Source organism: Miniopterus natalensis, chromosome 9 (assembly GCF_054644295.1).
Source record: "Miniopterus natalensis isolate mMinNat1 chromosome 9, mMinNat1.hap1, whole genome shotgun sequence".
NCBI lineage: Eukaryota > Metazoa > Chordata > Mammalia > Chiroptera > Miniopteridae > Miniopterus > Miniopterus natalensis.
The window spans coordinates 18,218,698-18,246,689 of NC_142089.1; the positions used below are offsets into that span (position 1 = coordinate 18,218,698).

General features: G+C 53.2%; 1 protein-coding gene across 3 annotated transcripts; it reads left to right on the forward strand.

Moving 5' to 3' along the window:
- The first annotated feature begins 228 nt into the window (after positions 1 to 228).
- On the forward strand, positions 229 to 27,982 carry NHSL3 (NHS like 3). Of its 3 annotated transcripts, none has more exons than XM_087820272.1 (7): positions 229 to 463; positions 21,322 to 21,492; positions 21,576 to 21,631; positions 21,915 to 22,038; positions 22,830 to 22,946; positions 23,037 to 25,592; positions 25,991 to 27,982. In XM_087820272.1, the coding sequence occupies exons 1-7, from the start codon at positions 229 to 231 to the stop codon at positions 26,011 to 26,013; spliced, it is 3,282 nt and encodes a 1,093-aa protein (XP_087676398.1). In that variant the 3' UTR covers positions 26,014 to 27,982. The 3 variants fall into 3 exon arrangements, with proteins under 3 accessions (XP_087676398.1, XP_087676399.1, XP_016073313.1); XM_087820273.1 differs by lacking the exon at positions 229 to 463 and adding an exon at positions 9,746 to 9,938; XM_016217827.2 differs by lacking the exon at positions 229 to 463 and adding an exon at positions 19,174 to 19,349.
- The last annotated feature ends 10 nt before the right edge of the window (positions 27,983 to 27,992 follow it).

A 27,992-nucleotide genomic window follows, 5' to 3' on the forward strand; every position in this document is an offset into this window, starting at 1 on the left:
CCCCGCGGCCGCTCCCTCCCGGGCTCCTTCCCTCCGGGCGGTCCCCGCGCCCCGCCCGCCGCCCGGCCGGCCCCTCCCGCCGCCCGCTCGCTCCTCGCCTGCTCGGCCTCGGACGCCCAAACTTTTCTCCGGGCGCGTCTCCCGCGGCAGCCGCCCGGCCGCCCGCCCCCCGCATGGGCGCCCGGCCGCAGGGGGCCTGACCCCGCCGCCAGGTCCGCCCGCCGCGCCATGGCCGCCCGCGCGCCCCCCGCCGCACCTGCGGCCGACGAGCCGGGGGGCCCCGGCGGCCCCCCGCGCAGGAAGAAGTCCCGCTCGGGCGCGTCCGGCCTCCGCCGCGCCTTCAACTGGCTGCGGGGCAAGCGGCGCAAGAAGAAGGCGGCGGGGGCCGAGGGCGCCGAACCGGCCGCCCCCCGGGCCAAGAAAGCGGACGACAAGGCCAGGAGGGCCAAGGGCAAAGGCCGAGGTAAGGCGCCGGGCACCTGGGCTGGGCGCCCCACGGCGCCCAGGTTGCGGCCAGGGTGTCTCCGCTGGGGGTCCGCGGCTGTTGGAGGCGGGTGAGCCCCTGGGCGCTGGTGCTGAGGCAGAGAAGGGCCCAGGGCTCAGCCCAGGCAGCCCTATTCTGCGCCGCCCCGCAGCATTTCCTAGACTCAGCCCTGCCCCACTCTAAAGGGGGGCGGGGCGGGGGGCTGGGGGACCCTCGGCCGGGGCAAGGATCCTTGGCTTAATCACCAAGTTCTGGCAGTGTGGCTCTTGGTTCGCTGAGGCAATCCCCCATCCCCCAGGCTCACCCGGGTTCTGCCCTCTGCTGAGTCAGGGGGTCAGAGATTGATTCTGGCCTGGGGCCAATAGGAGAGGCTAGTGGCCCTGTGGCTTTGGTGGGGTTCCCTCTGGGTCTGGAAGGTCAACTGCACTCAAAAAATGTTTCAGCTGGCTAGGTGGGTTTCCAGCTCCACAAAGGACCCATCATGGAGCATATGCTTTAGGTTCTTAAAAGCTAACAGTGTTAGCTGTTCCCACCTGATCCCTCTTACCACTCACCTGGGTCAAGCCACAAACATCTACCTTTGGGGGGGGGGGGTGCGCTCATGGATGTGCACCAATCACCCCTTCCCCTTCACTCCTCCCAGCCCTGCTAGAACATGTGTTGGATGTGTGCTTACAGATGGGGGAAACCGAGGCCCAAGTTAATTGAGAGGCTATACCTGGGTTGGGGTGGGTACTTAAAATACAACAGCTAATTTCTGCCTCTGGACTCCCTGTGGCTTGATGGATGGCAGCCCGGTGGGGGGCTGACCTGGCCCATCCCAGATGGGGTCACTTTTCTTTTGGCCACTTGCATGGTTCTTCCCTCATTTCCTCCTATGTTTTTGTCCCTCATTTGAGGGAGAGGACATGAGTCTCTGTAAGAGGGTGGGGCTCCCCTGGGGCTTGCCATGCTCCGAAGTCTACCTTTACCTCCATTCTGCTGCTGCGCTGGAGGTGAGGAAATGGCGGTGTGTGTGGCCCATCCCATTTTGCCTGTTTTTACCCTCCCAGTGTCCTTTAACCATTTCCTCCGGAGGAGAATTAAAGGAACACTTTAGGGATCAGGAAGAGGGTGAAAAGCCTCTTGTGTGATTGCATCCGGCCTGATCTTCCTTTTGGATGTGGGCCCTGCTCCCCTGGAGCCCAGCCACAAATAGAAGTCAGGGTGCTGGGCCTAGGATGGCTGGGATAGGTTCTGAGTAAGGGTTTCGTGAGGAATGTTTCCAAATGCTCTGCAGCGCCAACAGGACCTGGGGTTTGTTTCAGGGCTGCCCCACTGAGATTCAGTCTGAAGTCATCCCTGTCTAATTCAAGTGGGCATGAATCAGAGTTGCAACAGGATGGATTGTGGTCAAACTATCAGGATTGGAGATAGGGTAGTGGTGAATCCCATGGCAATGGGCCCTTTTCAGGGAGACCAGCCTGGAGGCAGAGGCTGGAAAAGCTGACCTGTAGGTCCCTGCTCCAAAAGCCTGGGTTAGAGGTCATTGGGTTAGTGGCCAGGCCTCCCCCTGCCTTGTGTTTTGGTATCAGGTAGCACTGGGTTTTCCAGGCAGCAGGTCAGCCTAATTTGAGCCCACGTGCAGGAAACACCTCCCCTGCCCCCTGGCTGTTGTTTCCACAGGTCTGGGGGTGGCCCCAGGTACAACTGGAAGAAGTCCTGCTCCTTTTTGCTCCAACCTCCTATTATTCCAATTGTTTCCTTGTTACTTGCCTGGCTCTATTTCTTTTCTGTTTATTAAGAGAGATAAATCTGATCTCACTAATCTCCACTGGCACCACTGGTTCGGAAGGGGAAACACAAAGAAGGCTTAACTCTTTCTGGAGAAAATATTCAAATAGAGATTGGAGGAGAGGGGGAGGAGGGATACACAGAAAATTCCTGGGAGGTTGGCTTTTGCTGGGAAGACCATTATCTCCCCTATGGCATTCTCTGAAGCAAGGAGCCAGAGATGCAGGTCTTGGCTCCCCTAATCTGAGTCCCCTACAATAAAATGGGAAGACTGAGTTTGGAATAGAATTTTGATCACCTGTCTTCCAGAATCTCCTTGCTCCCCTCACTGGCCTGCACAGACTTATGAAGAAAAGAGAGGAAATCTGACATTTATTGATTATTCTGAATGTGCCAGGACGCCTATATCTATTATCTATTTTGAGCCCATTTGCAGATGAAAAAATTGAGGCTCAGGGACAGTGAGTGTGAGTAATTTGCCTTAACCAGTGATTTTCAATTGGTATGCTGCAAGAGTTTTTAAAACATGCAATACCTGACTATTTAGTCAGGGGCACTGACCTCTTTTCCCTTAGATTGTCAAATAAAAAAATGACGACAGCCCTGGCTGGTGTGGCTCTGCTGGTTGAGTGTTGTCCTGTGCACTGAGGGGTTGCCATTTCTATTCCTGGTAGTTGCGGGGCTTGATCTCTGGTGGGGGGCATGGCTCTCACAGTCATGTTCCCCCCCCCCTTTCCTTTCTCTATCTAAAAATCAATAGAAATATTTTAAAAAGACAAAAAAAACAACAAAAAAACAAGTACAGCCAACACAACAATGGCCGTCCCATGTGAATGAATCAGAACTATACCTATTGTTTTTTGTCAGATAGGCAAAACATATTTTTTGGTGTGCTGCAGAATTTTAGTAATTAGTTTATGTGTGCCATGAGATAAAACAAGTTGAAAATCACTGGCCTGAATTGGGATTTGAACTCAAATCATCTGCCTCCCAAACTGGTACTGTTTTCATAACACTCCCAAGGACATGGGCCAGTGGGTAAGGCTTAAAGATCTCACTCAACCCATTCTACAGATGGCAAAAGGCCCAGAGAGAAATGAGGGAACTTGATAGAGCTGGAAGAGTATCAGAGTCAGGCGAGTGAGAGTTCTAATTCTGCTTCAGCTGCTAGCAAGCCCCATGACAAGCAACTTCTCTATGGCCTCACTGATTTCATTACTGTCTCAGGAAAGAGGGGACATTGCCTTGATGGGTCTGTGACCTTTCTGTCTCTCCAAGATTCTCACAAGAGAGGATGTGAAGATTATGTGAAAGTGAAGTCACCATAGAAATGCAAGAGATTGCTATTATTGTGTTTATAAGTTTAATCACCTGTGATCTAAGGACCCAGTCTGGAAGGAATGGGCTCTGAGGCCGAGTGGACAACTCTGCTACCTTCGTCTGCTCCCCTCAGGCCATGAGATGTGAGACACTGCAGGTTATCAACCCCTCCAAGGCTCAGTTTCCTTATCTGTAAAATAGAGATAATAAATCCTGGCTTTACAAGGGCTGTTTCAAGGATCAAATTAGATAACAGACATGCAAGTGCTTTGTGAACTGTGGAGCATGGTCCAGACAGTAGCAGGTTTCTGTGGTCATGATGCTGAGGACTTGTTTATTAGCTAAGTTCATCCTGATCCATGTTTGGAAAACAACTCACTTGCAAAACAAGTGTGGTAATGATGATTATTGAGGGGAGGATCCACAGAAGGTGGTCTTACCTTTGTCCAACAGGAGGATGCAGGCATAAGAAAAGGTAAACAGGAATCCATATTTTCCAGAAATACCATCTGGTCTCTAGACAAGTGTGGGGAGGAAGTATTTCTGGGCCGGATGCCAGGATTGGAGCTCAGTAATCAGGGGAGGCTTTCTGGAGGAGGTGAGCAGGGTGTAGAAGACGGGCAGGGTGCTGGCTAATTTGAAGAAGAGAGGTAACATGAAGGTTCTATGTGCCGGATCCTGGCCAGGCATTTTCATGAATGTTTCCCCTGTCCTCAAAACAACCTGGGAGCCTGGCCCGCGTGGCTCAGAGGTTGAGCATCAACCTATAATCCAGGAGATCGCCGTTTGATTCCTGGTCAGGGCACGTGCCTGTGTTGCGGGCTTGATCCCTGGCAGCATGCAGGAGGCAGCCGATCAGTGGCTCTCATCATTAATGTTTCTATCTCTCTCTCTCCCTTCCTCTTTTTGAAATCAATAAATAAAATATTAAAACAACCACCACCTGGAAGATAGGCATTTATTACCACTTATAGGTGAGGGAGGAAAAGTAAGTTGATCAAGGAGGGAAGTAAGTTGATCAAGGTCACTTGGTTTCATTCATTTGAAAATACATATTCTTTACTATATAGTGTTAAGCACTGTTCAGAGTAATGTGAACACCTGGGCCAAGTCAGGCCAAGACACCTACATGGAAGTGATGTTCACAGCACGGCAGTGACAGAAGCACTCAGTCTGCTACCAGATGCCACACTCTCCTAACAAAGCGATATGACGTTGGATGTGTTTCTGACTCTGCAGAGGAGTAACCATCGTAGCATCTTAGATAGGACCAGCTTTGGGGAGAGGAGTTTGTATCCCTCCTGAAGTGTTTCTGTTGGGGAGTGGGCAGTGGCTGGGGGTGGGAGTGTGAATGACTCCTATATTAATAGTGAGAATTCAGGAGCCATCCTGCCAGGCCCAGCACATTTAACCTGAGGAACTCTGGCCACTCAGGGAAAACTGTCCGTGGCATGGGGTTGTGGGAAGACTCCTGAGCTTGAGTTCTGCTCTATTGTATGACCTGGAGCAAGTCCTGCCCCTCTGAGCCAGACATGCCCTGTCTTGACCAAGATAGGGTTTTATGGCCTCTGAGATCCTATCTAGTTCTAGAATTCTCTGGGTTTGAGAATGGGCTGAAGGAGCAAGCTGGTCGCATCTGGGGGTATGGAGGTGGGAACTATGTCCAGGAAAAGAGCCTACCTTTGGCTCTCTTCATGGACAAGTCATGGCACCTCGTGGCCTGGATGTCATAGGGAGGTGGATGAGGAGAGTGCAGTGTAATAATGCCACACCTCCCTGTTGAGGAAGAGGCCTGTGTATCATCCAGTGGGGGAGTGACTTCCATATAGGAGTCTGGGTTCGTCTCCTCCAGGCCCCTGTGAAGGGATAGGCATTGTCAGCCTTGGGTCCAGATGGGAGAGGGAGCCTCACTAGTGTATTTCACAAATACTTATTAAGTATTTAATATTAGGTATAAGTACCTACTATGTGCCACTGTCTTGGGGATGAATGAGAGAAAAGGTCCCAGTCCTCATGAACCTGTTTGAGGGGAGCAGGAATCAGGGTCAAAGAGGCAACTAAGGATAAAAAATGTGACAAAAGAGGGAGTACAGTGATCCCAGAGGGAGGTCAGGGATGGCTTCCCTGAGGAGGTGACGTGTGAACTAAAATGGAAGGATGAAGAGAAGCTGAGGTTGAGGAATTTGCAGTGCTGGAATCAGCAAGGCACCTGCTGGGGCCTGGGACTTGTGAGGTATATAAATCATACCTTACTGTTCTGAACACCCTGAGGGCAGCAGCTGGGTTGACTGTCATTTCCCTCTATCCAGCACAGGGCCTGGCACTAAGTGGCTTTGGGTAATAGGTAGGTGATCTGATACGGGCTCCTAGTGCATGGGCACCTCCGGATCTTAGACGCTCAGAATTGATGGGCAAAGATGTCACAGGGAGCCCTCATGGCGTATACAGGTGGGCAGCTGAGGCCCAGAGGAGGAAGTGATTTGCTCAAGGTCATAGAGACAGCCAGCATTAGAGGCTGAACAGGAGCCCACACCTGCTAGGTTTGCCTCAGCTTTGCTACTCCTGTGTTGAGACTTCAAATGGAAAATCCCATCCCAGAGAGGCGCCTCTAGCAGGGGTGGGATGAGATGAGTAGGAAGCTGAGGCCAAGAAAGCCGCCATTCCCTCCCCTACCTCCGACACCTTCAGGGGCCGGGGTGGTTCCAGCTGCCTCTCCCTCTTTGTGGAGGCCCTGAATCTGCATCTGTGGCACACATCCCAGCGTTCTCCTGGAAATCCCCTCAGGCTGGGGGCCCCTCCACCCACTATTCTCTTCCTCTCTTGCCCCTGAAGCAGGGTTGCCAGCAAGGTTTGCTGAACAGGGGTGGCTAAATCCTGTGGCCAGAAAAATCTACACTCTGTTTTCATCAGAGGGCCAAGAGGGAGCCTCCCTTCACCACCTGCCCCTTGGAAATCCCCTTCTCCCCAAACCCTGAAAGCTGTCTCAGCTGCTCCTGGCCTGTCACATGCTGCTGAAAACTAATGAGAAGAGGCATTGTCTATTATGTGGGCCAGAGTGAACGGGGTGGGTGGGGAGGGCAGGTATATGCACTTCTGCCTTCCATCTGGAGACCCCATGGCCTCCTCTAGCCCTTTGGCTGACTTGGGGAAGGAAGCAGGTAGGAACATTCCTTGGGCAGGAGGGGAAAATCTCTGTCCACTCCCCCAATTATTACATTCCACTATACTTTATGTTCTTGTGTCCACTGTCCTCAGAGGTCGGTTCATCAAAGGCTATAAGCTTCACTTACAGGGTGCCTGGCTCTGTGCTTGGCATAGTGTGCTGTAGAATTTTAGTAATTAGTTTATGTGTACCATGAGATGAAAAAGATTGAAAATCATTTGCAAAGGGTTTAAACCTCAAATCTTCTGACAAAGTGCATGATTCCCAGGAGCCTACTGGTGGGGTCTGCTCCAAGTAGGGCCTCCAGTCTGCCTAGGACACCCTCTCCTCTAAGCCTTTAGCTAGGCTAGGCCTTCACCACCATTCTCTAAGAGGTCATGAGGCACCCACGCTCAGTGTTGTGTTTCCAGGAGTTCTGGTGCATACACCTTCCATGCTACTTACTTCTTCCCACCAGTCCTACCCCAAGCTCTCCCAAGCTCATGGCTATGGGCAGTACTCTTCCTCTAGGACCCTAGAGCAAGCTCAGCCTTAGTAGTGAAAGTATGTAAGACTGGGAGAGTTCCCTGGACTCTCCTCCCCACGCCTCTTCACCTCCACCAGTACTTAAGTGCCATCATCACCACCTCCATTAGTATGCAAGCCCCACCATCTGCACCTCCCCCAGTTTCTGTTCAACATGTATGGCACGCCTACTGTGTGCCAGACACTATGCTGAGCCTAGGGATACTAAGAGAAGTGAGACCATCACTGCCCTTGAGGAATTTGTTTTCTGGCTGAGATAACTGCTGGGGAGTATTGAGCTATGATCAGGTCTGTATCAGCAGGCAGCACTAATGCCTGTGGGAGCACGGAGAACTGAACTGGGGGAGGAGGGCATGCAAGGAAAACTTCATGGAGGAGTAGACTGTGGAGCAGGCCTTGAGGATAACAAGGAATCTTCCAGACAAAGGTGGAAGAGGAAGGAGCATGTTTGAAGGTCTGGAGGTGTGTACTGGGGAGTGGCAAGCAATTTTGTGTAGTTGGAGTTCTGAGACCCAGAGGGGTGTGGCTGGAGGTGCAGTTGAACTGGTGGGTGGGGGCAGCTCCTGTATGGCCTCCTGTGAAAGCCAAGGCACCTGCTACACAGACGTCCTTCAGTGCTCTTTGCATATCTGTCCTCACTCAATTCATGTTGAGGGATTTGTATTTTACCCTTAAGTGTTTTCTCTGCTCCCCCCACACCACCACCTTTCCCCTTATGGGCCTCAGTTTCCCCATCTGTAAGTTAAGAGAATTGGGCTCGCAGATCTCTGAGGCTTCTTCCAACTTTGACACTAGGACCCTCTTCTCTGTACAAAGCAAGAAGCCTTGTGCACACAGCTTGGTATACAGTGTGTGCTCAGTGCATATTTTCTGGATGGATGAATAAAATACAGCCCCACAGAGATTGCACTGTTGTCAGCCTCAGACTCTTAGCAAGAGATGGGCAGCAGGGAGGGTGGGGGAGAACAGCTTTGACTCTCTCATTTTGCAGAGATGGGGTGTTCTGGACCCACTGGGCCTAAGAGGCAGCATGGTGTAGTGGAGGGATTTGCCCAGGTGGCAGAAAGGATGAGCCATGTGGGGATAAGAACTGAGGGCTCTGGACTCCCGGCCCAGCATTCTCTGCTACACCATGTTGCCCCTAGTTGGAGAGACAGGGCAGAGTGATGGTAAAGGAGAATTATTTCCCAGGCTGTGGAGCTCTGGGAAGGTCCCTGGGTGCTTGTGAGGACACAGACAAGCGCAGCCAGGCAGCCTGGAAGGCTTTCAGAAGAGGCGAAGTTTGGCCTGGGGTTGAAAAACAAAGACTTGTATAAGGGGAGATGCACGAGGGCACACAGCTCCAGTATACAGACATGGGTAGTTTCACGTGTCTACCTACTATACTCTCCCTCACTTAAACTTACACACACAAATGTAGATATGGGCATACACTCAATGGTACAGTCATACCGATACACAAAAGCACATGCAATTACACAATGTATAGATAAACGTATTTACACTTACATGCGCACAGGCAGTTTGTTACCCACTCAGATACATAAAACCAATGATATCCAGCCACCTTGAGAGAGACAGTCACAATTACATAGGCAGATACCCAAAAATACACATCCAGACATTTGAAGACAGACTCTGTGATGGGGATATGGGCACACAGTCACACACACTTGATTACATAGAGAGGAAACCATATATTCAGAGTCACAGATATACACAGGTACACAACTAGATAACCACATTCAAGCACACAGCTACAAATGCCCAGTTACATGCCCTTCGGGGTCATACGGGGCATAGATAAACTGGAGGAGTGGTAGCACTGAGCAGTGCGCATTGGAGTTAGTCTGGGTTTGAGTCCTAGCTCTGTAGCATAATGCTGTTTGACTTTGGACTAGTCAGTTGACTTCATGGAACCTCAATTTCTCCATCTGTAAAATAGGGATGACAAAAATACCTACCTGACATAATTATTTTGTGGATGAATGAAGTAATGCATGAAAGTGGTTATGTAGTGCCTGGCACATTGTACACACTATATAAAAGGGTACTACTATTATTTTGAACACCATTACTACAGAAATACAGTCAGATCGATATATTTGTACATACAGGCACAGAGACAGGAGTACACACACAGACACGTGACACGGTGTAGTGTTTAATGGGCCTCAACAGCAGGAGGGCTCCAGAACCCGCCTGTCTGGAGCCTGGTTCCTAGTTATCTCCATTCCACTGCAGTCCTCAGATTGGCGGCCCCTGGGCTGGGAGAGCAAGCTACCTGCCCGCCTCACCTGGACAGGCCCTGCGTTTCCCGGAGCTCTCAGGGCGGGGCGGCTCAGCTGGTCTCCCAGGTCCTGGGGGGCGGAGCCTATGGGACGCGCGCCAGGCCCCACCCCTCCGCCTGCCCGCCCCTGGCCCGGCCATTGGCCACAGAGCCTGGGGGCGTGGCCGAGCTGGGGCTGGGGGCGCCTGCGGTGGCCGCCTGCTAGTCTCTCTGCCTGCCTCCCGGGGCTGCGGGCCCGCGGCCCGGCTGGTTGAGCTGCGCTTGGGTTCCCGCGCTGGCTCCTGCGCCCGCCATGGGCAACTCACACCACAAGAGGAAGGCCCCCAGCGGCCCGCGGGCCCGCAGCTTCTGGCGGTTCGGGCGGTCGGCGAAGCGTCCGGCAGGTAGGGGCCAGGGGGTGGGGGCAGGGCAGGCGGGGAGGAGGGTCTCCTTGCTGCAGCAGCCGCCAGGGCTGCTGCCCCCTCCCGGGGCTTAGCGGGTGTGAGTGTGGGTGGGGGGCCGAGTATTCCCCGCATAGACCCGACTCCTCACATGCACATAGAGACACATGTACACATGAATACCTATGGGCAGGCATATGTACATATTCACAATTTGTAGTCACACACAACACCCACTCAGATGTATGGACATACAGACACAAAATCACATACACATTTACACCCACACCATCGCTGTAGGACGCACAGATCCTGAGATACAGGCACATATACCTATGCACACGATTTACACAGCCACACGAACTGTATCACATCACAGATTCAGACACAGTCGTACACACATTAGTCATGTAGGTACAGTTCAACGTATTAGGCACACAGATGTACTCACAGGTTCAGAACTGCACAACCAACCAGACTCACTCAGGATTAAAGACAGATCCTAAGGCACATACACAAACACACACACACACACACACACACACACACACACACACACACACCACTTTGTTTCTCAGGCTTCAGCCCCCAACAGGCTGAAAGTTTGCAGGAGGGAGGGGAGACAAAGGTGAAGGGGAGAAGCAGGAAACCAGGGGCTGGAGGCTCAGGGCCACCTCCATCTGGCGTGATCGGGAGTCAGACTGGTTCTCTGGGCTCCCTCTCCACCCCCACTCGTGCCTCTGCAGCCTTTCTGTAACACCCACTCCCCCCCCCCTGCGGTCCCCATCGTCGCTGCCGCATCTCCCCCCTTTCAGTGCAGCCACCGAGCTGGAACACAGCCTTTCCCAGTGTGCTGCCGGATCCATCCATGGGTCACATTCCAGCCTGCAAGGGGCGGGGGGAATGGGGAAGGCCTCCCATCCCAGAGCTGGGAGACGAGGTTCCTGGTTTCCCCCAGGGGGGGAAGCAGTTCAGGGTAGCTCTCAGAATCCCAAGAGGTGCTGGAGGAGGGACTGTCCAGGGTGCCTAGTTCCCCTACCTGGTGAATCCAGAGATGGGGCAGGGGTGGGGCAGTGGATTCAAACCTCTTCTGCCCCCCCCACCCCCCCCCCCGGGAAGATAAGAGGTCTCTAACAGGCACCTGTCAGCTGCTCTTTGGGAGTAAGAGAATCCTGGAGAGGGTGGGGGGGCCTCCCTCTGCTGTGGTGGGAGAATCCACCCATAGCTTCCCAGGATGGCCCACATTCCTAGAAAATTCTGAACTGAGCCTGATGATCTCATCCCTCTGTGCAGGGGGCCCTGAAAAGAGCCTGGGCTGAGAATTTGGGTGTATGGGTTCTCAATGTGGCTCTGGTATGGGCTCTGGTGACCTTGAGCAGATTGCTTTCACTTCTCTGGACCTACCTAACTCCTATGGCGGGGGATGTCTATCTTTGAAATTAAGGGGGCTTAGCTTAGGTGATTTCTTGGGACCCTTACAGTGTGGCAAGCCATTTCATGGATGAAGAGACTGAAGTCTAGAGAGGGTGGGCTTGTCCAAGGTCATTTGCCTGCTGTGGTTTGAAGACTAATCATGATAATCAAAATAACAGTAGGAAAAGGGTTAAGTTCTGGTAGGCTCTCTGAGGACTTCTCAGAAGGTGGGTTGATGAGAGACTCCAGGATTTTCTAGTAGACTCCCTGTCCCAACAATCCTGAAATCCAGGCTCTGCCCACCTGTCTCTTCTTTGAGATCTGCACTGAGGGGGTGGGTCTGGGTCTGGGGCTCTTCATCTGCCTTCCCATGGCCACTTTAAACTGATGGTTTCCTGAGAACCAACTGTGGGTCCAGACTTGTGACCATTTGTGGTGGGGAGAGAGAGATTAAGAGGGCTGTGTTTACAGTCTCCCGCCCGCTGGCCCTGAAGGAAGAGGCCAGAGGGTTCTAGCAGCCCTTGTGCTCTTTGAGTTCCTGCTGTAGCTCAAAAGTCAACCAGGCTTCAGGGTGTTCCTACAAAACCAATGCAATGTCAAGGCAACACAGAAGTAAGTATGGGGGCTGGGGAATATTCTAGGTCATGTATCAAAATGCTTTTGGGTTGGGGTCAGTTTTAGACAACTAGGGAGATGGTCTTAATTTGGTCTTTGGGGTAAATGCAGGGTTGGAATTAGTACTGAATTGTTGATTAAATAAGAGATACATTTTATCTCTGGGATACCGTTGTGAGCAAAGGCATGGAGTTGAGACTGAGCATGGAAGTTGGAGAGAAAAAATAGTTGAGGCTCTTTCTTTGTGCCTGGGAGAAGTTCCATTGTGAATGCAAACTTCAGTCCCTTTGGTTTTACTTGTGCTGAGGATTCTAAGGCCTCCCTGGCCTCAGCCTCTACGATCACAGGTCCAGGTTTGGGACTGGGATTTGAGTACGTATCTATTTGATCAGTCTGTGAGAGGATGAGGGAAAGAAGGCAAGGCAAGCAGAAAAGGCTGGAGTCTAAATGCCACAGGGAGCCAATGAAGGTGTTTGAGCAAGGGAGGAGCCTATGAAAGTGGTGTGTTAGGAAGATGGCTCTGGGTGCGGGCAAGTGCAAGGCAGAACAGGTTGTCGGGTGGGGTGGTGAGAGTGGAACCTCAGAGTGTAGTCAGGAGGCTGTTGCAGTAATCCAGGGAAGAGGTGATGAGGTGAGGGTTAGGGACAGGGTGGGGGCTGTGGGAGTAGAGAGGAGTGGCAGTTGCAGAGATACTGCGGAGGAGGTGACAGAAGTGCTAGGACCTGGGATTAATCAGGTGTTGGGAGTAAGGGCCAGAGAGGGCTGAGAAGGCTGTGTGCTTGAGGCTGCTTGGCTGAGGGATAGTAGCAGAGATAAAAATGAGGTCCTATGCTAAATCCTTAACGTCAGTTCATCTGTCTTCCAACAGTCTTACAAGCTGGAAGCTATTATTCTCCCCATTTTACAGATGAGGAAGCTGGAGCTCAGAGAAGTGAAGTCATTTGCCCAAGGCCACTCAGCAAGGACATGGCTGAAACATGATTCAAACCCAAGCCTGTCAGAGTCCAAAACCTGTGCTTTTAATCTGGTTAGAGATAGATGGGTTTCCTCTTATGATTGAGGGGCCTGCTAGTCATCTGGCAAAAGAAAGCCTGAGGCCCTAGGACTCTGCAGAACACAAGTGGAAGGAGCTCTGTGAGGGAAAGGATGGGATTAAGGACTAAGCATGGAAGCCCCTAAGGCTCAGAGAGGGAGCAAGTGCAAAGTGTGAGGGAAAACGAGATTCCAGAAAGGGTTCCTCCCATGGATCAAAGGACCTTGGACCTTGGAGAAGAGTGAGAGTGAGGGTAGAGGGGAGATGCCTCCTCACTGGTGTAAAGACGCTGTAACCTGCTGGGACCCAACCCACCCCTTGTTTCCCCAGGCCACTGGGTACTTGGTCCTGGACAGTTTAGGGGATTGGTGGGGGAATGGAATTGAGAGCCCAGGGAGCTCCCCCTTTCCCACTGCCCTCCCTTGCCCATGCATTGTCCTGCCAGGTTTCCACATGGCTCTTCTCTTGGTAGGGTTGATCATTCCTATCTTGCAGATGAGGAGACTGAGGGAATGACCAAGTCTTTGGTGGAGTCAGACCACCTGTAATTCTTTTCATCCCTGCCCCTGCACCAGGAGCACCAGGGGTCTTTGGTAGGTCCCACAGACCCCCCCCTGCCCAGCTTCTCCCTGTTGTGACCCAGGGAGAAGTATGTCTGAACTTGCATATGGGAGCCCTGGGCTTCCTTCTTTGTTCTACGGGGTCTGAGATAAGCTGAATCCCCTTGCTGCCCCAGGCGCTGACTCAAAGTGAGGGACCACTGTCTTCCTTCTAGGAGCAGAGTCATACATACTACCCTCCCACTGCACAGATGGAGAAACCAAGGCCCAGGAAAGCGCAGTGCCTAGCTCAGGATCATGCTGCAATTATGGGGCAGTGAGAGTTCAGACCTAGGACTCCTGACTCCCAGAGCAGGGGGATATCTGGTCTGAGCTCAAATTCCCTTCCTTCCCAAACTTAGGGGGTCAGGTCTGCCAGATAGAGCTAAGTTACTGAGATCCTGATAGGGAGCTTATGTTAAGTGTCCCTTATCAGACCTTATCTTAATGGTCCTTAACTCCACTTGAGATTTGAAGAGAGCTCTGGAGGTGGGTGGAAGAGGCAGTATGAGAACCTGATTTGTCAGCCAGTCAGAGGGCTCACATCCTGATTCGGCCTTTACTGGCTTTGTGACCTTGTACAAGTCACTGATCCTCGGGGAATACCTCTGTATGAGGAGGGGGATTGAGTGAGACCATGTGGGTCTCAATTAATTGGCACTCTATAACTGCTAGTTTTAAGTGGAGAGGCATAGGGGCCTGAGAGGGCCCTTTACCCCACACTCTGAGAGGCAGAGCTTCCCTTGAATGAAATTTTGTGTTTACACTTGGTTGCATGGCTTTAACTTTCCCAGGCACTATGCTAAGTGGGTTAGTCCCACTTTACAGACGAGGAGACTGAGGTCCAGGGAGACTGGTTCATTTGTCTAAGGCCTGGAATGCATACCTGACCCCCAGCCTTTTCCTCTCCTGATTTCATATATAGACCTCTCCAGCATTTATATGGGGATAATCATGCCTTGAAGGAACAAAGGAAAGGGCTTTGGAAAGTCAGAATTGCTCCTGGCCCAAAGAGATTATTATATCATTGTTGGGAGCAGATACCGACCCGGAAACTCATTATGACATTTATTAATATTATTGTAGCTAATTCTTCCCTGCACTACTGCCATTCCCCTAGGCGCCTGTGGGATGGGATCTTCCCCTCCCTGTTGGGGCACTCCCTGCCCCCCAATATTTACCTTAGAACCGGCCTGTCAGCTCTGCCCCTGCTGGGTGGGGCTTCCCACTGAGGGAAGGAAGGAGGGGGATTCCCCTTCTGCAGAGGTAGAGTGCAGAGCTCCCCCTCTTTGGGCAGGGACCCAGGCTGCAGCCCCCGACCTCTTAACTCCTTCAGACTTAGGACTGCTAATGCCTTTGGAGGGAGACCTAGATTCGAATGTGGGCTGGGCCACTTCCTGGTTGGGTGACCTTGAGCAAGTCACTTTCCCTGGTGCCTCCTCTTGCTCATTTGTAAAAAAGGAATGTCACAGGTACTTTTCAGGTTTCTTGTTGGGCGTTGTACAAAACTGTAGAAGAGAAAGTGTTTTGAGAATTGTAGAAGTGCCTCCGCCTGAAAGGTTTTGTTAATGTCGTTTCTTTTGTCTTGCCTCTAAGAGAATAAACTTTACATAGCTCTGGGTTCTGTTCCCATGGGAAGGCCTGGCCCTGTGGGCCTTGGTTTGACTGTTGGTACAGCCAGGGGTTGAGACTTAGAGCCTCTGAACACCCTTGAATCCTGGCTCCTGGGCTGGCCAGCGGCACAGTCAGAATGTGGAGGGGGTGAGTGGAGGGGGGACAAGGTCAGGCCTGGAGGGTTCCAGCTCCTGAGCAAGGCCACCTGGGCAGCTGTGCCCGCCCCCCTCATTCCTCTCCCCTGAGTCAGGCCTGCCTGGCTGTGGGCGTGCCACCACCCCCGCCCCTTGCTCTGGAATGGGGCAGGTTGAGGCCTCACCCCAAAGAGGATGTTGCCAGGACAGTGAGAACACATGCACACAATGTGGGTGTGGCCTTGAGGGCTGGGGCTCCCCTCCTCCCCCTCATTCTTCCCTGTTTCCAGGTTCAGGAAAGCCCCAGAGTAGTGGGTAAATGCATCTACCTTCATGTACACACAACCCCCTGGCAGGGCCCTGTGTGAGTCTGCAGTCCAGCTCCTTTATGAAGAGGACTTGGACTAGGGTGGCTTGTGTGTGCTTTGTGGATGTGGTCCTGAGAGCACCCACCTATGAATTGGTCCAGTGGACATTTTGGAGGTGTATGCCCATGCACCTCTGCTGGTAGACCAGATCTAAGCTCAGGAACTTGCATGTGTACTTCCTGGTGTGCCCTGTGTGTTGGGGGGGGGGGCTTGGTGGGGAGCAAGGTATCGTCCCAGATCCAGGAAGCCTCCCTCCTTCAAGCAGGTGGAGGAGGAGGGGAGGCTTAGGTTCTACCTCTGGACTCCTAGAGCAGAAGATCCTGGGACATGGACTCTTAAGTGTGCCCTTGGCAAAGGTCCTTCCACTCTCTGGGCCTGGATTTCTTGGTGAGGTACCTGCTCCCCACCTGAGATTTGGGGTGCTAAGCTCTGCCCCTAACAAGCCATAGGTGTGTAGACCTGTGTCTGGGATAGCTCAGAGAGGCCTCAGGCTCTGGCCAAGCTGTGGGAGGGTGAAGGGAGAGGTGTTGCTGGGGCAACCAGGCATTATCAAGAGTGAGAGCCTTGGATCTGGCTGGGGAATTTGCAGCTGTGGCCCTGACGCTCAGGTCTGGGCCTGGGACCTTGATGAACTGATGTGCCCCCATCCCTGACTTAGTAGGAGCTCAGCCTTTGATTTCCTTGGTTAGGGGGAAGCTGAGGATCACTGTGTTCTACATGGTTAAAGGCTCCAGTTTTGGAGCCAGCCAGAGCTTGGGAAGTTACCTAGCTTTCTGAGCCTCACAGGTTCATGATCAGTTAGCAGGAGAGTATCTTCGAGTACCTGCCTCGAAGGGCTGTTGTAAGATCCATGAGGGCAGAGAGACTGTTTTCCTTCCACCAGCACCTGGCATGGTGCCTGGCATGAATTAATCACCCTGCAAGTGTTGGTCTACTGCTCTTTTCTGGTCGAGTAGGACTAGTAAGAGGTGTGGAAGGGTCTGGCCTAAGAGAGGGAAGAGGGAAGTATATGGTCAAGAAACCTCGAATTTATGGGGATGGAGTCCCTTAGTTTTTCTGCAGAGGGGAGATCAAGTTTGTAGCTGACACAGAGGACAGAGCATTGGCTTTTGGATTCAAGTTGTTCTTGGTGCAAAAGCTACCTTGCCATGTACCAGCTTTATAATACTTGCCCTCTCTGGTCTCCATTTCTGCATTAAAAATGGGGATTAAAGTGCCAACTTCTTAGGATTGTTTAGATTTCAATGATTTGTGGATATAAACTATACAGCTCCAGTTTGTTTTCCAGAGAGCAAGGACTCAGCCATCTGCTTGAGTGGTTTCTGAGAGGTGGGGCAGCAAAGGGAGAAGGGGCTACAGAGGGGTCTTGCAGCATGGGAGCCACTGTGAATTCTTAGATCCCTAGGGACTCAGTGAGAGGGGTGCTGTGCGAGAGGGATGTCCTCAGGCAATTTAGGGGGGGGCATCACTTTATAGTTCACAGACTTTCTCTTCTACGGTCTTAACTACACCTTTTGGAGTTGCTAGGGGGATTGATCTTTTTAATTTTTTTAAATATGTTTTTATTGACTTTAGAGAGAGAGGAAGGGAGAGGAGGGATAGAGAGATAGAAACATCGATGAGAGAGAAACATTGGTCAGCTACCTCCTGCACACCTTCCGGGGATCGAGCCCACAACCTGGGCTTGTACCCTCACCAGGAATCGAACCTGGGACTTCTTGGTTCATGGGTTGATGCTCAACCTGTGAGCCACAGCAGCCTGGCAAGGGATGGATCTCTTTTAACACAGTCATTACCCAACTTAACCTTCATTTTTACTGACCAACCTTCATTTTTACTGACCAACCTCTTGGGGCTCTGGATAAAATTCAGGCTCTGCCAAGACCTGTGGGGCACTACCAGTTCTGGCTCCCGCCTCCTCTCACTTCTCACCTCCTGCCATTCTCTCCCTGGCTCACCATGTTCCAGCCACCCTGGCTTGTGTTCTGGGAAACCCACCACTCCTGCCTCAGGGCCTTTATACTTGCTGATGCCCCTGTCTAGAAGGCTCTGTACTTTTGCTGCCTGGCTCCTTGTTGTTTTTGTTTTTTCATTATTTATTTATTTATTTTTTTTAGCAAAGTTGAATCTTGATCTTAGTTTATATAAATGGATTGACAGGACACTACACCCTTAGAAGAAGGAGTTCAGCCATAGTTGGGAAGTTTTCTTCACTAGTCACAATTTCTAGGCTTTGATCTTTTTTTCCAACACAGTTGAATATCTACAATGCAGGTTTAAGATTTGGTGCCCACTCCCATCCTTCTCATTCTTTAGGTCTCAGTTCGATGACCTTTCCTTGGAAAGGCTTTTCTTGATGCCCCCTAAGGTCACCCCTTCCTGTCACAGCTCCTCAGTCTTCACTTTCCAAAATTATATTGTTAGTTTACCCCATTCATGTATTCATCAAATATTTACTGAGCTCACAGTATGTACCAGGTGCGGATTTAGGCACTGGTAAACAAGGTGTTTTCCATCAGGAATAGCCCCCAGTACTAGCTTAATAAATATTTGCTGATTGAATGGATATAATAACTTTATAAAGAGGAGTTATTGGCCTTGTTTCTATATGAGGTCATAGCTTGTGTGTGATGGAGCTGGATTTGAACCTGGACCTGACTTCCCTCCAAGTACCGCATCCCTTACTACCCTCACCTATGAGTTGTTTCTTGGCCAATTCTGTTCTCCCTGCCTGGTGATTCAGCAGAGTCACTGAGTCACAGAGTGAGGCCAATGGGAAGAATCTTGGGCTGGAGGAGCAGGAGTTCTGTACTGAAGGCCTGCCTCTGCTGTGTGATCTTAGAGAGTTCACAGTGCTGCTCTGGGCTGCTGCTGTCACATTACCAAATGGGAAGAAAGTCCTTTGGAAAGTATGGAGCTGCACATACACATGAGGGTTACCACCAACCAATGTGATGCCACTCTGGGCATCTCCCGGCTTCCTAGTGTCCTGGGCCTGTTCCCACTTCTGCAGGGGCCTTCATCAGTGGCCTTGCCAACCCCTCAGGCGCCATCCCCATAGCAGTTCCGGTCTGCCTGGCTGCTCCATGCTCTGAACTCCTTCCCCAGAGAATTACCATCACTGGCCAGGAGGGCCTGGTGTGGGCGCCATGCCAAGTCTAGTGGCTCTTCTACCTACCATCTGGCAGCTGGCAGCCCTGCCTTAGCTTTGGCCCCTAACTGTTTAGAAAAGGACTTGGGAACAGGGTTAGTGGTCTGCCCCTGCAATTGAGTCTCTTCAGCCCCCCTAGCCATATTGTTCACCAGAGCCGAGCACCCACAAGCTCAGGCCATCAGGTTCCCTGTGAGTCTGAGAGGGTTCCGGCCCCCGTACTCCCCTTGAGGGGCGGGGTCGGCTGAGGGGCGGAGCCGGCGCAGGTGGGAGGAGGACCTGGAGCCCAGCCCCTCCCCCGCCTGGCTCCGCGCTCTGCAGCTGGGCGGGCTGGCGGACCCGCATCCCTTCGTGCTGGGCTGTGCTGACGGCGTGGCCTGGCGGTCCGGAGCGGTCGGGATAGGGGTGGTCTGAGTGGCGCCCGCAGTCATGGTGGTGTTCCTGGGCCGCCACCTCCCGGCGCTCCTCGGGCTCTTTAAGAAGAAGGGTGAGTGGGTGTGGCTGGGTGGGGGGAGAGGAGTGCTCCCCGACACCTCCATTTGCCAGACCCTGATGTAGAATGGGGGGATCAAGGCTGGGGAAGGGGAATGGATGGGGCGTGGGGGCCAGTAATGAGGCCAGACTCTCCTGCCCGCGGCCGTGCCTTTGTCGGGCCTCTTTGCTGCTGCCTTTGTCTGGGCTCTGCCTGTGTTTGGGAGGGTGGATCCAGGTGTCTGACCTTGAAGCCTGCAGCCCGAGGGCGGGACTGCCTCCCTGCAGGGGTACCCATGATTTACTGGGGACATCCCAATACCTCAGTTCCTGACGGAAGGGCACCCCCTCCCGGGTCAGTGTGTCTGGGAGGAAGGAATGTGGGGAGCAGAGTAGAGAGGAAAACAGTACCACTGGAAGTTGGGGAGCATGATCAATGAAATTCTGTTTAGAAGCTTGGGGGTGAAGTTTCGGAAGGAGCGACCGATGCCCACTTACTTGTCATAGGAACTGGGCTTTTAGGCCTGGATTAAGACATGGAGACCAGAGTTTATTGGATTTTGGGGGGCTAGAGGATCCCCAGTTTGAGTGTGACCCAGGAATCCCCTCTGGGGACCAGGAATTTATTCCTGGAGTTTAGTCTGACTCTGATTTGTTGGGTGACCTTAAACAAGACCTATCGTCTTTGACTCTGTTTCCCGATTTTATACATTGGAGATTGGGATTAGGTGAAAAGATCACTGAGAGACCCGGCTCTGACCTTGTGGGATTCCTGGAGATTCCCTAAGGCAGGAGCTGGCTGTTGAAGAACGGGCTGGGGGAGGAAAGTGCAGGTGTCTGAACTAAAGACCCTGAACCTTGGGTGTGGCCCTTTAAAGGGCTGTTTTGTTCCTGCTGCTCTGCAGGGTGCTGCCAGGGTCACATGACCTTTCCAGCGCTTTTGCTTATGTTGTGGGTCCATTTAAAGGGGGGCTGGGGCTGCAGAGTGCTGACACAGCCCCCCCATTCCCAGGATTAGGTGACCAACTTCCCAGTGGGCGGGGCCTGTAACAAGATCATTTGTAATGGATCTCTGGCTTCTCTGTAGGGGGGGGCCTCCAGGAGAGGGGGATACCTGGGACTGTTCTTTCAAGAGAGGCTGGAACTTCCTTTTCTAGGGGTATAGGGGCCTGGGTCTCTCTTCTCCCATACCCTGCGTATTCTTCCACTAAAGGACAACCACATGGGTGAGTAGGGGACCCAAGAGGCCATATGCCTGGTTTGTCCCTTCCTGCTAAGAGTTCTTGGTAATCTAGTTATAAATCCTGCTGGCCCCCACCTCTTCCTAGTGTCCCATGGTCTCTCCTTCCTGGACCTGGGCCAGGGTGTGTATGAAAAGGGTGTTTTGTTGTTTTTTGTTTTTCCTATAAAGTAGAGCTTGAGGTCTGGAGATCAGAGAAATGTATTTGCTATAAGACTGTATGTATGCTCGGTGTCTTGCATAGGGCCCTGAGTGACGTGGATACGCACTTGTGTGTGTGTTTGGATATTGTTTGTATATGTGTAGAATGGGGACTGTGGGTGTTGTGTGTGTACGTGGGGACTGGATGTGCTCTGTGGGGGCCCCTGTGTATAATGTGTGTACACAGATGTATTTATATTTTGGTGCTTTGTTTATATACACACTGAAGCCTGTGGGTGTTATGTGGGAACACAATGGGCCTGTGTGCCCTGGCTGTGGTGCCCTGCGGGGCCCTTTCTGTGGTGTGGGTACTCAGATCTATGTACACTTGGGTGTAGTTTCTATATGCACATGGGGCTGTGTGTGTATTGAGTACATACCCCAGAATTGTGGGTTGTGTCTACAGATTTGCAGAAGTGGGTGCTGCATGTATGTGCAGGGCCCTTGTGCAGTCTGGGCACTGTGAGTGCCCTTGTGGTGGTGCCTGTGCACCCTGAGGGCCCAGATGCCTTCAGACCTCACTTCTCTTCCTCTTCCATCCCACCAGGCTCAGCCAAGGCTGAGAGTGACAAACGTCTAAGTGTAGGGCCCGGCCAGGGGCCCGGGTCTGTAGTGGATGAGCACCAGGACAATGTCTTCTTCCCCAGTGGGCGACCGCCTCACTTGGAAGAGCTGCACACGCAGGCCCAGGAGGGGCTCCGTTCCCTACAGCACCAAGGTAACCTTCCCCTCTCCTCCAGTGCTACTCTTGGCTCCCAGGATGAGAGGCCTAGCCCAACACACCTTTATGGTATCTTCCAGAAAAACAGAAACTGAACAAGGGTGGCTGGGACCATGGAGACACCCAGAGCCTCCAGGTGAGCCCTGCCCCCAGCTCAGCCTGACTCTACTTTTCCCTTCTTGCTCTACCTCTGGCAGTTATATCTCTGAACCCTTCTGGATCTCAGTTTCCTTCCTGTATCATGAAGGGCTAGACTAGATGACCCCTGAAAGCTTATCCAGCTGCTGTCTGCTCAGTGCTAGGTATGCTGAGGGCAAACTGGATCAGAAGTTCCTAGGGGGAGCTCTAACAAGGCAACTGTAGACCCCACCCAGGCCTCTGGGTTGGTCTTGGGCCTGATCTCCTTTTTCCCTCAACAGTCCTCCAGGACAGGGCCAGATGAAGACAGCATCTCCTTCTGCAGCCAGACCACATCCTACACGGTTGAGAGCTCCACAGCAGAGGATGCTCTCTCCATCCGCACGGAGATGATCCAGCGCAAAGGTGTCGGCTCACCAGCAGGATTCTTGGACAGGGAGGTGGGGTGGGTGGGTACCATCTGGGTCCCAGCACCTGCAGCTTCCCCCTTTCCTCCTAATCTAGTGTTTCTCAAGGCTCTGATTCAGTGAATTCAGGAAACACTACCCTGTGTGCTCTTGGAGAGTCATGGTGCACATTAATTGCAAAGCAGGACAGTTAAGAGTCAAGAACCCTGGGTTTGAGCCTGATATTGCTACTTACCAGCGGTGTGACCTTGGGCCAACCCTTAACCTCTGTTAGAGCTTCTGATGTTCTATAAAAATGAAGACAAGAGCCCTAGCAGGTTTGGCTCAGTCATTAGAGCGTCGGCCCTCAGACTGAAGGGTCCCAGGTTCAATTCTGTCCAAGGGCAATGGTAGGCAACCAATTGATATGTCTCTCTCACATCGATGTTCCTCTCTCTCTCTCTTCCCTCCCTCCCCACCCCTTCCACTGTCTGAAAAGCAATGGGAAAAATATCCTTGAGTGAGGATTAAAAAAAAAAAAAAGAAGAGTACTTACATTATTGGAATGAATGCCAAGTATTTAGCATGCTAACACATAATAAGTGTTCACTAAATGGAAATTACCGTTACTGACCTAGTAAACGGTAAAGCCTTCTAGAAAAGAAGCATCTAGCATTTAGCTTTGCCCATGTTTATTTGACTCTGGAAATCTGTTTTTGCAGAGTTCTTACTGATATTCTACAAACGTACTGCTCTGCAAATATCCTGAGACCTGCTCTAATGGTTTCTCTCCCCTGTACTGGCCCCCAGGCTCCACCTTCCGGCCCCATGACTCATTTCCCAAATCATCCGGGAAGTCAGGGCGGCGGCGGCGGGAACGGCGGAGCACGGTGCTGGGACTGCCACAACACGTGCAGAAGGAACTCGGTGAGCCCTGGATTAGGGGGGCAGTGGTGGTGGGTGGGGAGCCCTGGCCAACCCCTTTGCTGACTCCCAAGTCCTTCCTGTCCGTTCCAGGCTTGCGGAATGAGCATGAGGCACCAGGTACTCCTCGGCCTCCTGGTCCACGGGATGCTGTACGAATCCCCACGGTGGATGGCCGCCCGGCGAGTCTGGCCTCAGGAGCTGGAGTCCGGGTGTCCCTGCAGGCGCTGGAGGCAGAGGCAGAGGCCGGGGCCAAGGCAGAGGCCATGCTGCAGCGCCACATCGACCGCATCTACCGAGATGACACCTTCATTGGCCGGTCCACAGGAGCTCAACCCCCGCCCATTCCCCGGCCTATGTCCCTAGCAGTGCCCGGACTGACAGGAGGGGCAGGGCCTCCAGAGCCTCTGAGCCCGGCCATGTCCATCTCGCCCCAGGCCACCTACTTGTCAAAACTGATCCCACATGCTGTGCTGCCACCCACAGTGGATGTGGTGGCCCTGGGCCGCTGCAGCCTGCGCACACTGAGCCGCTGCAGCCTGCTTTCGGCCAGCCCGGCCTCTGTCCGCTCACTGGGCCGCTTCTCCTCGGCCTCCAGCCCACAGCCCCGCAGCCGCCACCCTTCCTCCTCCAGTGACACCTGGAGCCACTCTCAGTCCTCTGAGACCATTGTGTCTGATGGCTCCACCCTATCCTCTAAGGGTGGCTCTGAGGGCCGTCCAGAGGGCTCTGTAGCTAGCAATAGTGTGGCACCCCCTCCCCAGGGGGGCAGCGGGAGGGGCTCTCCCAGTGGGGGCAGCACTGCTGAGGCCTCGGACACTGTCAGTATTCGGAGCAGTGGGCAGTTGTCCAGCCGGAGTGTGTCCCTACGTAAGCTGAAGCGTCCCCCCCCACCTCCCCGCCGGACCTACTCGCTTCGTCAGCGGGGCTCAGCAGCCCCTGATGGGCCCTTGGGGTTGCCTCCCAAGCCAGAGCGGAAGCAGCAGCCACAGCTGCCTCGGCCGCCCACTACTGGTGGGTCAGAAGGGACAGGGACAGCACCCTGTCCGTCCAACTCAGCAGGCAGCTGGGTGCCTGGCTTGTCTCCAGGTGGCTCCCGGCGCCCCCCACGCTCCCCAGAACGGACGCTCTCACCCTCCAGTGGGTACTCGAGCCAAAGTGGTACCCCTACCCTCCCTCCAAAGGGTCTAGCAGGCGCCCCTGCTTCCCCAGGCAAGGTCCAACCCCCTAAACCAGAGCGTGTCACTTCCCTCCGATCTCCTGGGGCCTCTGTCTCCTCCTCCCTCACATCTCTGTGTTCCTCCTTCTCTGACCCAGCCCCCTCAGACCGCTCTGGTCCACAGATATCGACCCCCCTTGGTGACAGGTTTGTTATACCTCCTCACCCCAAGGTGCTTGCCCCCTTCTCGCCACCTCCCTCTAAGCCCAAGACTCCTAACCAAGCTGCCCCTGCTCTGGCTGCCCCCGCCCTGGTCCCTGGGCCTGCCTCTACCACTGGTGTCAGTCCTGAGTCTCCTCCCACCCCTCAGACATCCCTGACTCCACCACAGGAATCTCCCATTGCCTCCAAAGGCCAGTCACCCCCACCATCCCCACCCCCATCTTATCATCCACCCCCACCACCCACTAAGAAGCTGGGGGTGGTTGAGGAGGCCCCGCCTGCCCCAGAGACTGCTGAGGAGCCCCTCCAGGATCCCAGCTGGCCCCCACCGCCACCCCCTGCACCTGAGGAGCAGGACCTGTCCATGGCTGACTTCCCCCCACCAGAGGAGGCCTTTTTCTCTGTAGCTGGCCCTGAGCCTGCAGGCCCTTCAGACCCTCCAGCCCCTGTCAACTCCCTGGCTGCTTCACCCTCAGCTACTGTCTCGTCTCAGAGCCAGCCCCATGGCACCCCAGATCCTCCAGCTCCACCAGCCCCCCCTGCTGGTTCTGTCACAGGGCTGGCCAAGCTCCCTCGGAAGGAACCAGTGGGCTGCAGCAAGGGCAATGGGGCTCCCAGGGAGGATGCCAGTGCACCCCTGGTCACACCCTCACTCCTGCAGATGGTTCGACTACGTTCTGTGGGTGCTGCCACAGTGGCTCCAACTCCAGCATTGGGGCCATCAGCCCCCCAGAAGCCACTACGAAGGGCCCTGTCAGGGCGGGCCAGCCCAGCACCTGCCGCCTCCCCAGGGCTCCATGCTGCTGTCCGACTCAAGGCCTCCAGTCTGGCTGCCAGTGAGGGTCCTGTGAATGCCCAGCCCAATGGGCCACCTGAGGCAGAGCCACGGTCTCCCCAGTCCCCTGCCTCTACGGCCAGCTTTATCTTCTCCAAGGGCACTAAGAAGTTGCAGTTGGAGCGGCCTGTGTCCCCTGAGAACCAGGCTGACCTCCAGCGGAATCTGGTGGCTGAACTTCGGAGCATCTCAGAGCAGCGGCCACCCCAGGCCTCAAAGAAGCCACCTAAGGCTCCTCCACCTGTGGCCCGCAAGCCCTCTGTGGGAATGCCCTCACCCACATCCCCCAGCTTCCCTCGGGCTGAGCCCCTTACTGCTCCTCCAACCAATGGGCTCCCTCATGCCGAGGGCAGGACTAAGGGGGAGCCGGCCGAGAATGGAGGCGTCGTTCAGCTGGTGGGCCCAGAGGAGAAGCTGGGTTCACCTGGCTCAGGTACAGTGAGCAGTGGTGGTATGTGGGTCCTGTTGCTGGTGATAGGACTAGATATCTAAGTCTCACCATTTGGGATTGCTCCTGGATCTTCAACACTAGGTCTCAGGATGCCTGGAAAGGGTGAATTCGCCCTTGAGCTACAGTAGTGTGTGGGGCTTTGGAGTCAGAACTACTGGGTTTGAATTCCAACTTTGCCATTTTATCTACCCATCCTGGCCTCAAGCTCCTCACTGACAAGTGTGGCCAATGGTGTCAGAGATAGTGTTTGTAAAATGTTTAGTGCAGTGCTGCTAGCATGCTCAGTAAAGCGAGGGGGGAGAGGGAGGTAAGAATGTGCCTTGGGCTTTGTCTAGAGCCAACTGCAGAGGACCTTATTGAGTCTCCCTTTTTTCCCACAGACCCACAGAAAGAGCTGATCTGACCACCAGGCACCTCACTGGCACTGCTGACCCATCCCAGGAATACAATCTCAGGGACCTGAGCAGCTCCAAGGATGAGAGGATACGGCAGACACTTAACCTAATAGAGAGGATGCCTGCAGCCTTAACCTCCACGGCCTTCAATGTTTATGCAAGCCTGGTGTTGACCCTGTCCTCCAAGTCATCCAGCTCTCATGCCTTTTCCCGAATGGAGTCACCTCTGGCGGCTGCCACTTCTGTCTTGGCCTTAGCCTCATCTTGAAGGAGGTAGCTGGTGGGAGTGGGTGGCTGTGTCCCATGCTGGCCCTGAGGCCAAAGTTGGGAGAACACCTCACTTGTTTGTCTCATTTTTTTTCATGTCCAAATCATAAAATTACTGTAGTCCAGAATCAAAGCACTTTCGAAAAGAGACTGCATGTCCATCCTCCAGGGCCCATGAAGCCACATTCCAAGGGCCTGTTTACATGGCAGCAGCATCGGTTCCCAGTAGCTGGCCCATAAATGGGACCATCCCTTCCCTCCCATCCAATTTGCTCCTTTCTTAGTTCTTGGAGGTGGGCAAGTCATTGTATTCCCCCAGGCTGGAGGCAGGAGCAAGGCTGTGGGGTTCCAAAGCACAAAAGGTGCAGAAGGGTTAGCCTTCCTGTGCCTCAACTTACCACCAACCACCCTCCTGCCTTCCAGTTACGCTAGGTGCTCCATGCAGGGAACAAGAAGTGGGAGACTGCCAGGGCCCAAATGGGTGGGGAAAGAGCCAGAGAGGAGGTCCACAGGCTCTGTCGTCAGAGAGCAGGAGAACAGAATAGGGAGTCATCTTGGGGGGCACTTGGCAATGCCAAGCATCTGTTCCTTGTTTCACCTGATCAGGTTGGAGTGGGCAGGCACAGCACTTCAAAGACTGGCAAAGCTGGGGGATTTGGCAGGGGGAAACCTTATTTGGGCAGTGGGCCCAGCCCCCGCTCTACAGATTTCATCCCTGACCTTTCTTTCCTTGCCTTGGTTCACGTCCTCTGTGCAGCTGCTTTCGGCACAGGTGGTTCCACTGGGGGGGAGCTCACAGAGTGACAAAGATGGGAAGCCAAAGGTGCATTCTATTCCAGACTCTTCCATAGTCAATGGAGGGGGGCCACTCAGTGCTCCAAGGGAGCAGGCTAGGGGTTACCCCAATATCAGTCTCTGCTACTGATCTCTCCTCCAGGAATTTTAATGACCTTTGTTTTCGGCCTGTGCCACCTAGATAGGTAAGCTCGCCTCCCCACTGGCCTCTATGGCTCCACAGTGATCCAGGCTTGAGTCTGGCAAGGAACTGTGCCATTAGCTATTTCTCTTCCACTAGAACAAGAGGGCAACGGGATGTGGTACGAGAGAGCCCAGGTTTCTCTGGCCCTCTCTCACAGCTTCCTCCCTGTAGCTGTAAACCAATGCTCTTCCCTAGCCATTTCGGTAATGAAGAGCTGCTGCTGGGTATGTGTTGTGCCTGCCCAGGGAGTTGGGGAAAGATGGTCAGTAAGCATTGCTCTGCTTAGAGCTCAAAACCCCCAGGAATCAGGACCAGGCCAAAGCCTCCATGAAACCAGGTCCTGGCAGTACCCTTGGAGCTGCTGGAGGTGGGAGGGAGCCCAAATTCTGTCTCTTTCCCTCTCCTCTCCTCTCAATGTTACTCAAGCTCCTTTTCCTGTTAGAATCTTCTGAGTTTATTTCCCCACTGGGTGGGACAGAGCACGGAGAAGGATCTAGAAGCAACCCTTTTTTGTCCTCTGGGGTAAATGAGCTTTATCTAGTGCAAGTGGAGAGACCAAAAGCCTCTGATTTTTAATTTCCATAAGAATGTTAGAGAAGTATATATATATATTTCTTTAAATTTTTGAGTCTTTGATATGTCTGTACAATCCATTCCCTCTGCCCTGAAGCCTGAATGAAACACATGAAAAAGCTGTGTTTCAAAGGTGTTAATTAAATGATTAAAACTTGGCTGTGGCTA

What these genes read in the sequence shown, in the direction of transcription:
- NHSL3 (XM_087820272.1), top strand. Translation starts at nt 229, where the DNA reads ATGGCCGCCCGCGCGCCCCCCGCCGCACCTGCGGCCGACGAGCCGGGG. An exon ending in GAGACACCCAGAGCCTCCAG is followed by an intron (nt 21,632 to 21,914) that starts GTGAGCCCTGCC and finishes TTCCCTCAACAG; the next exon opens with TCCTCCAGGACAGGGCCAGA. An exon ending in GGAGATGATCCAGCGCAAAG is followed by an intron (nt 22,039 to 22,829) that starts GTGTCGGCTCAC and finishes ACTGGCCCCCAG; the next exon opens with GCTCCACCTTCCGGCCCCAT.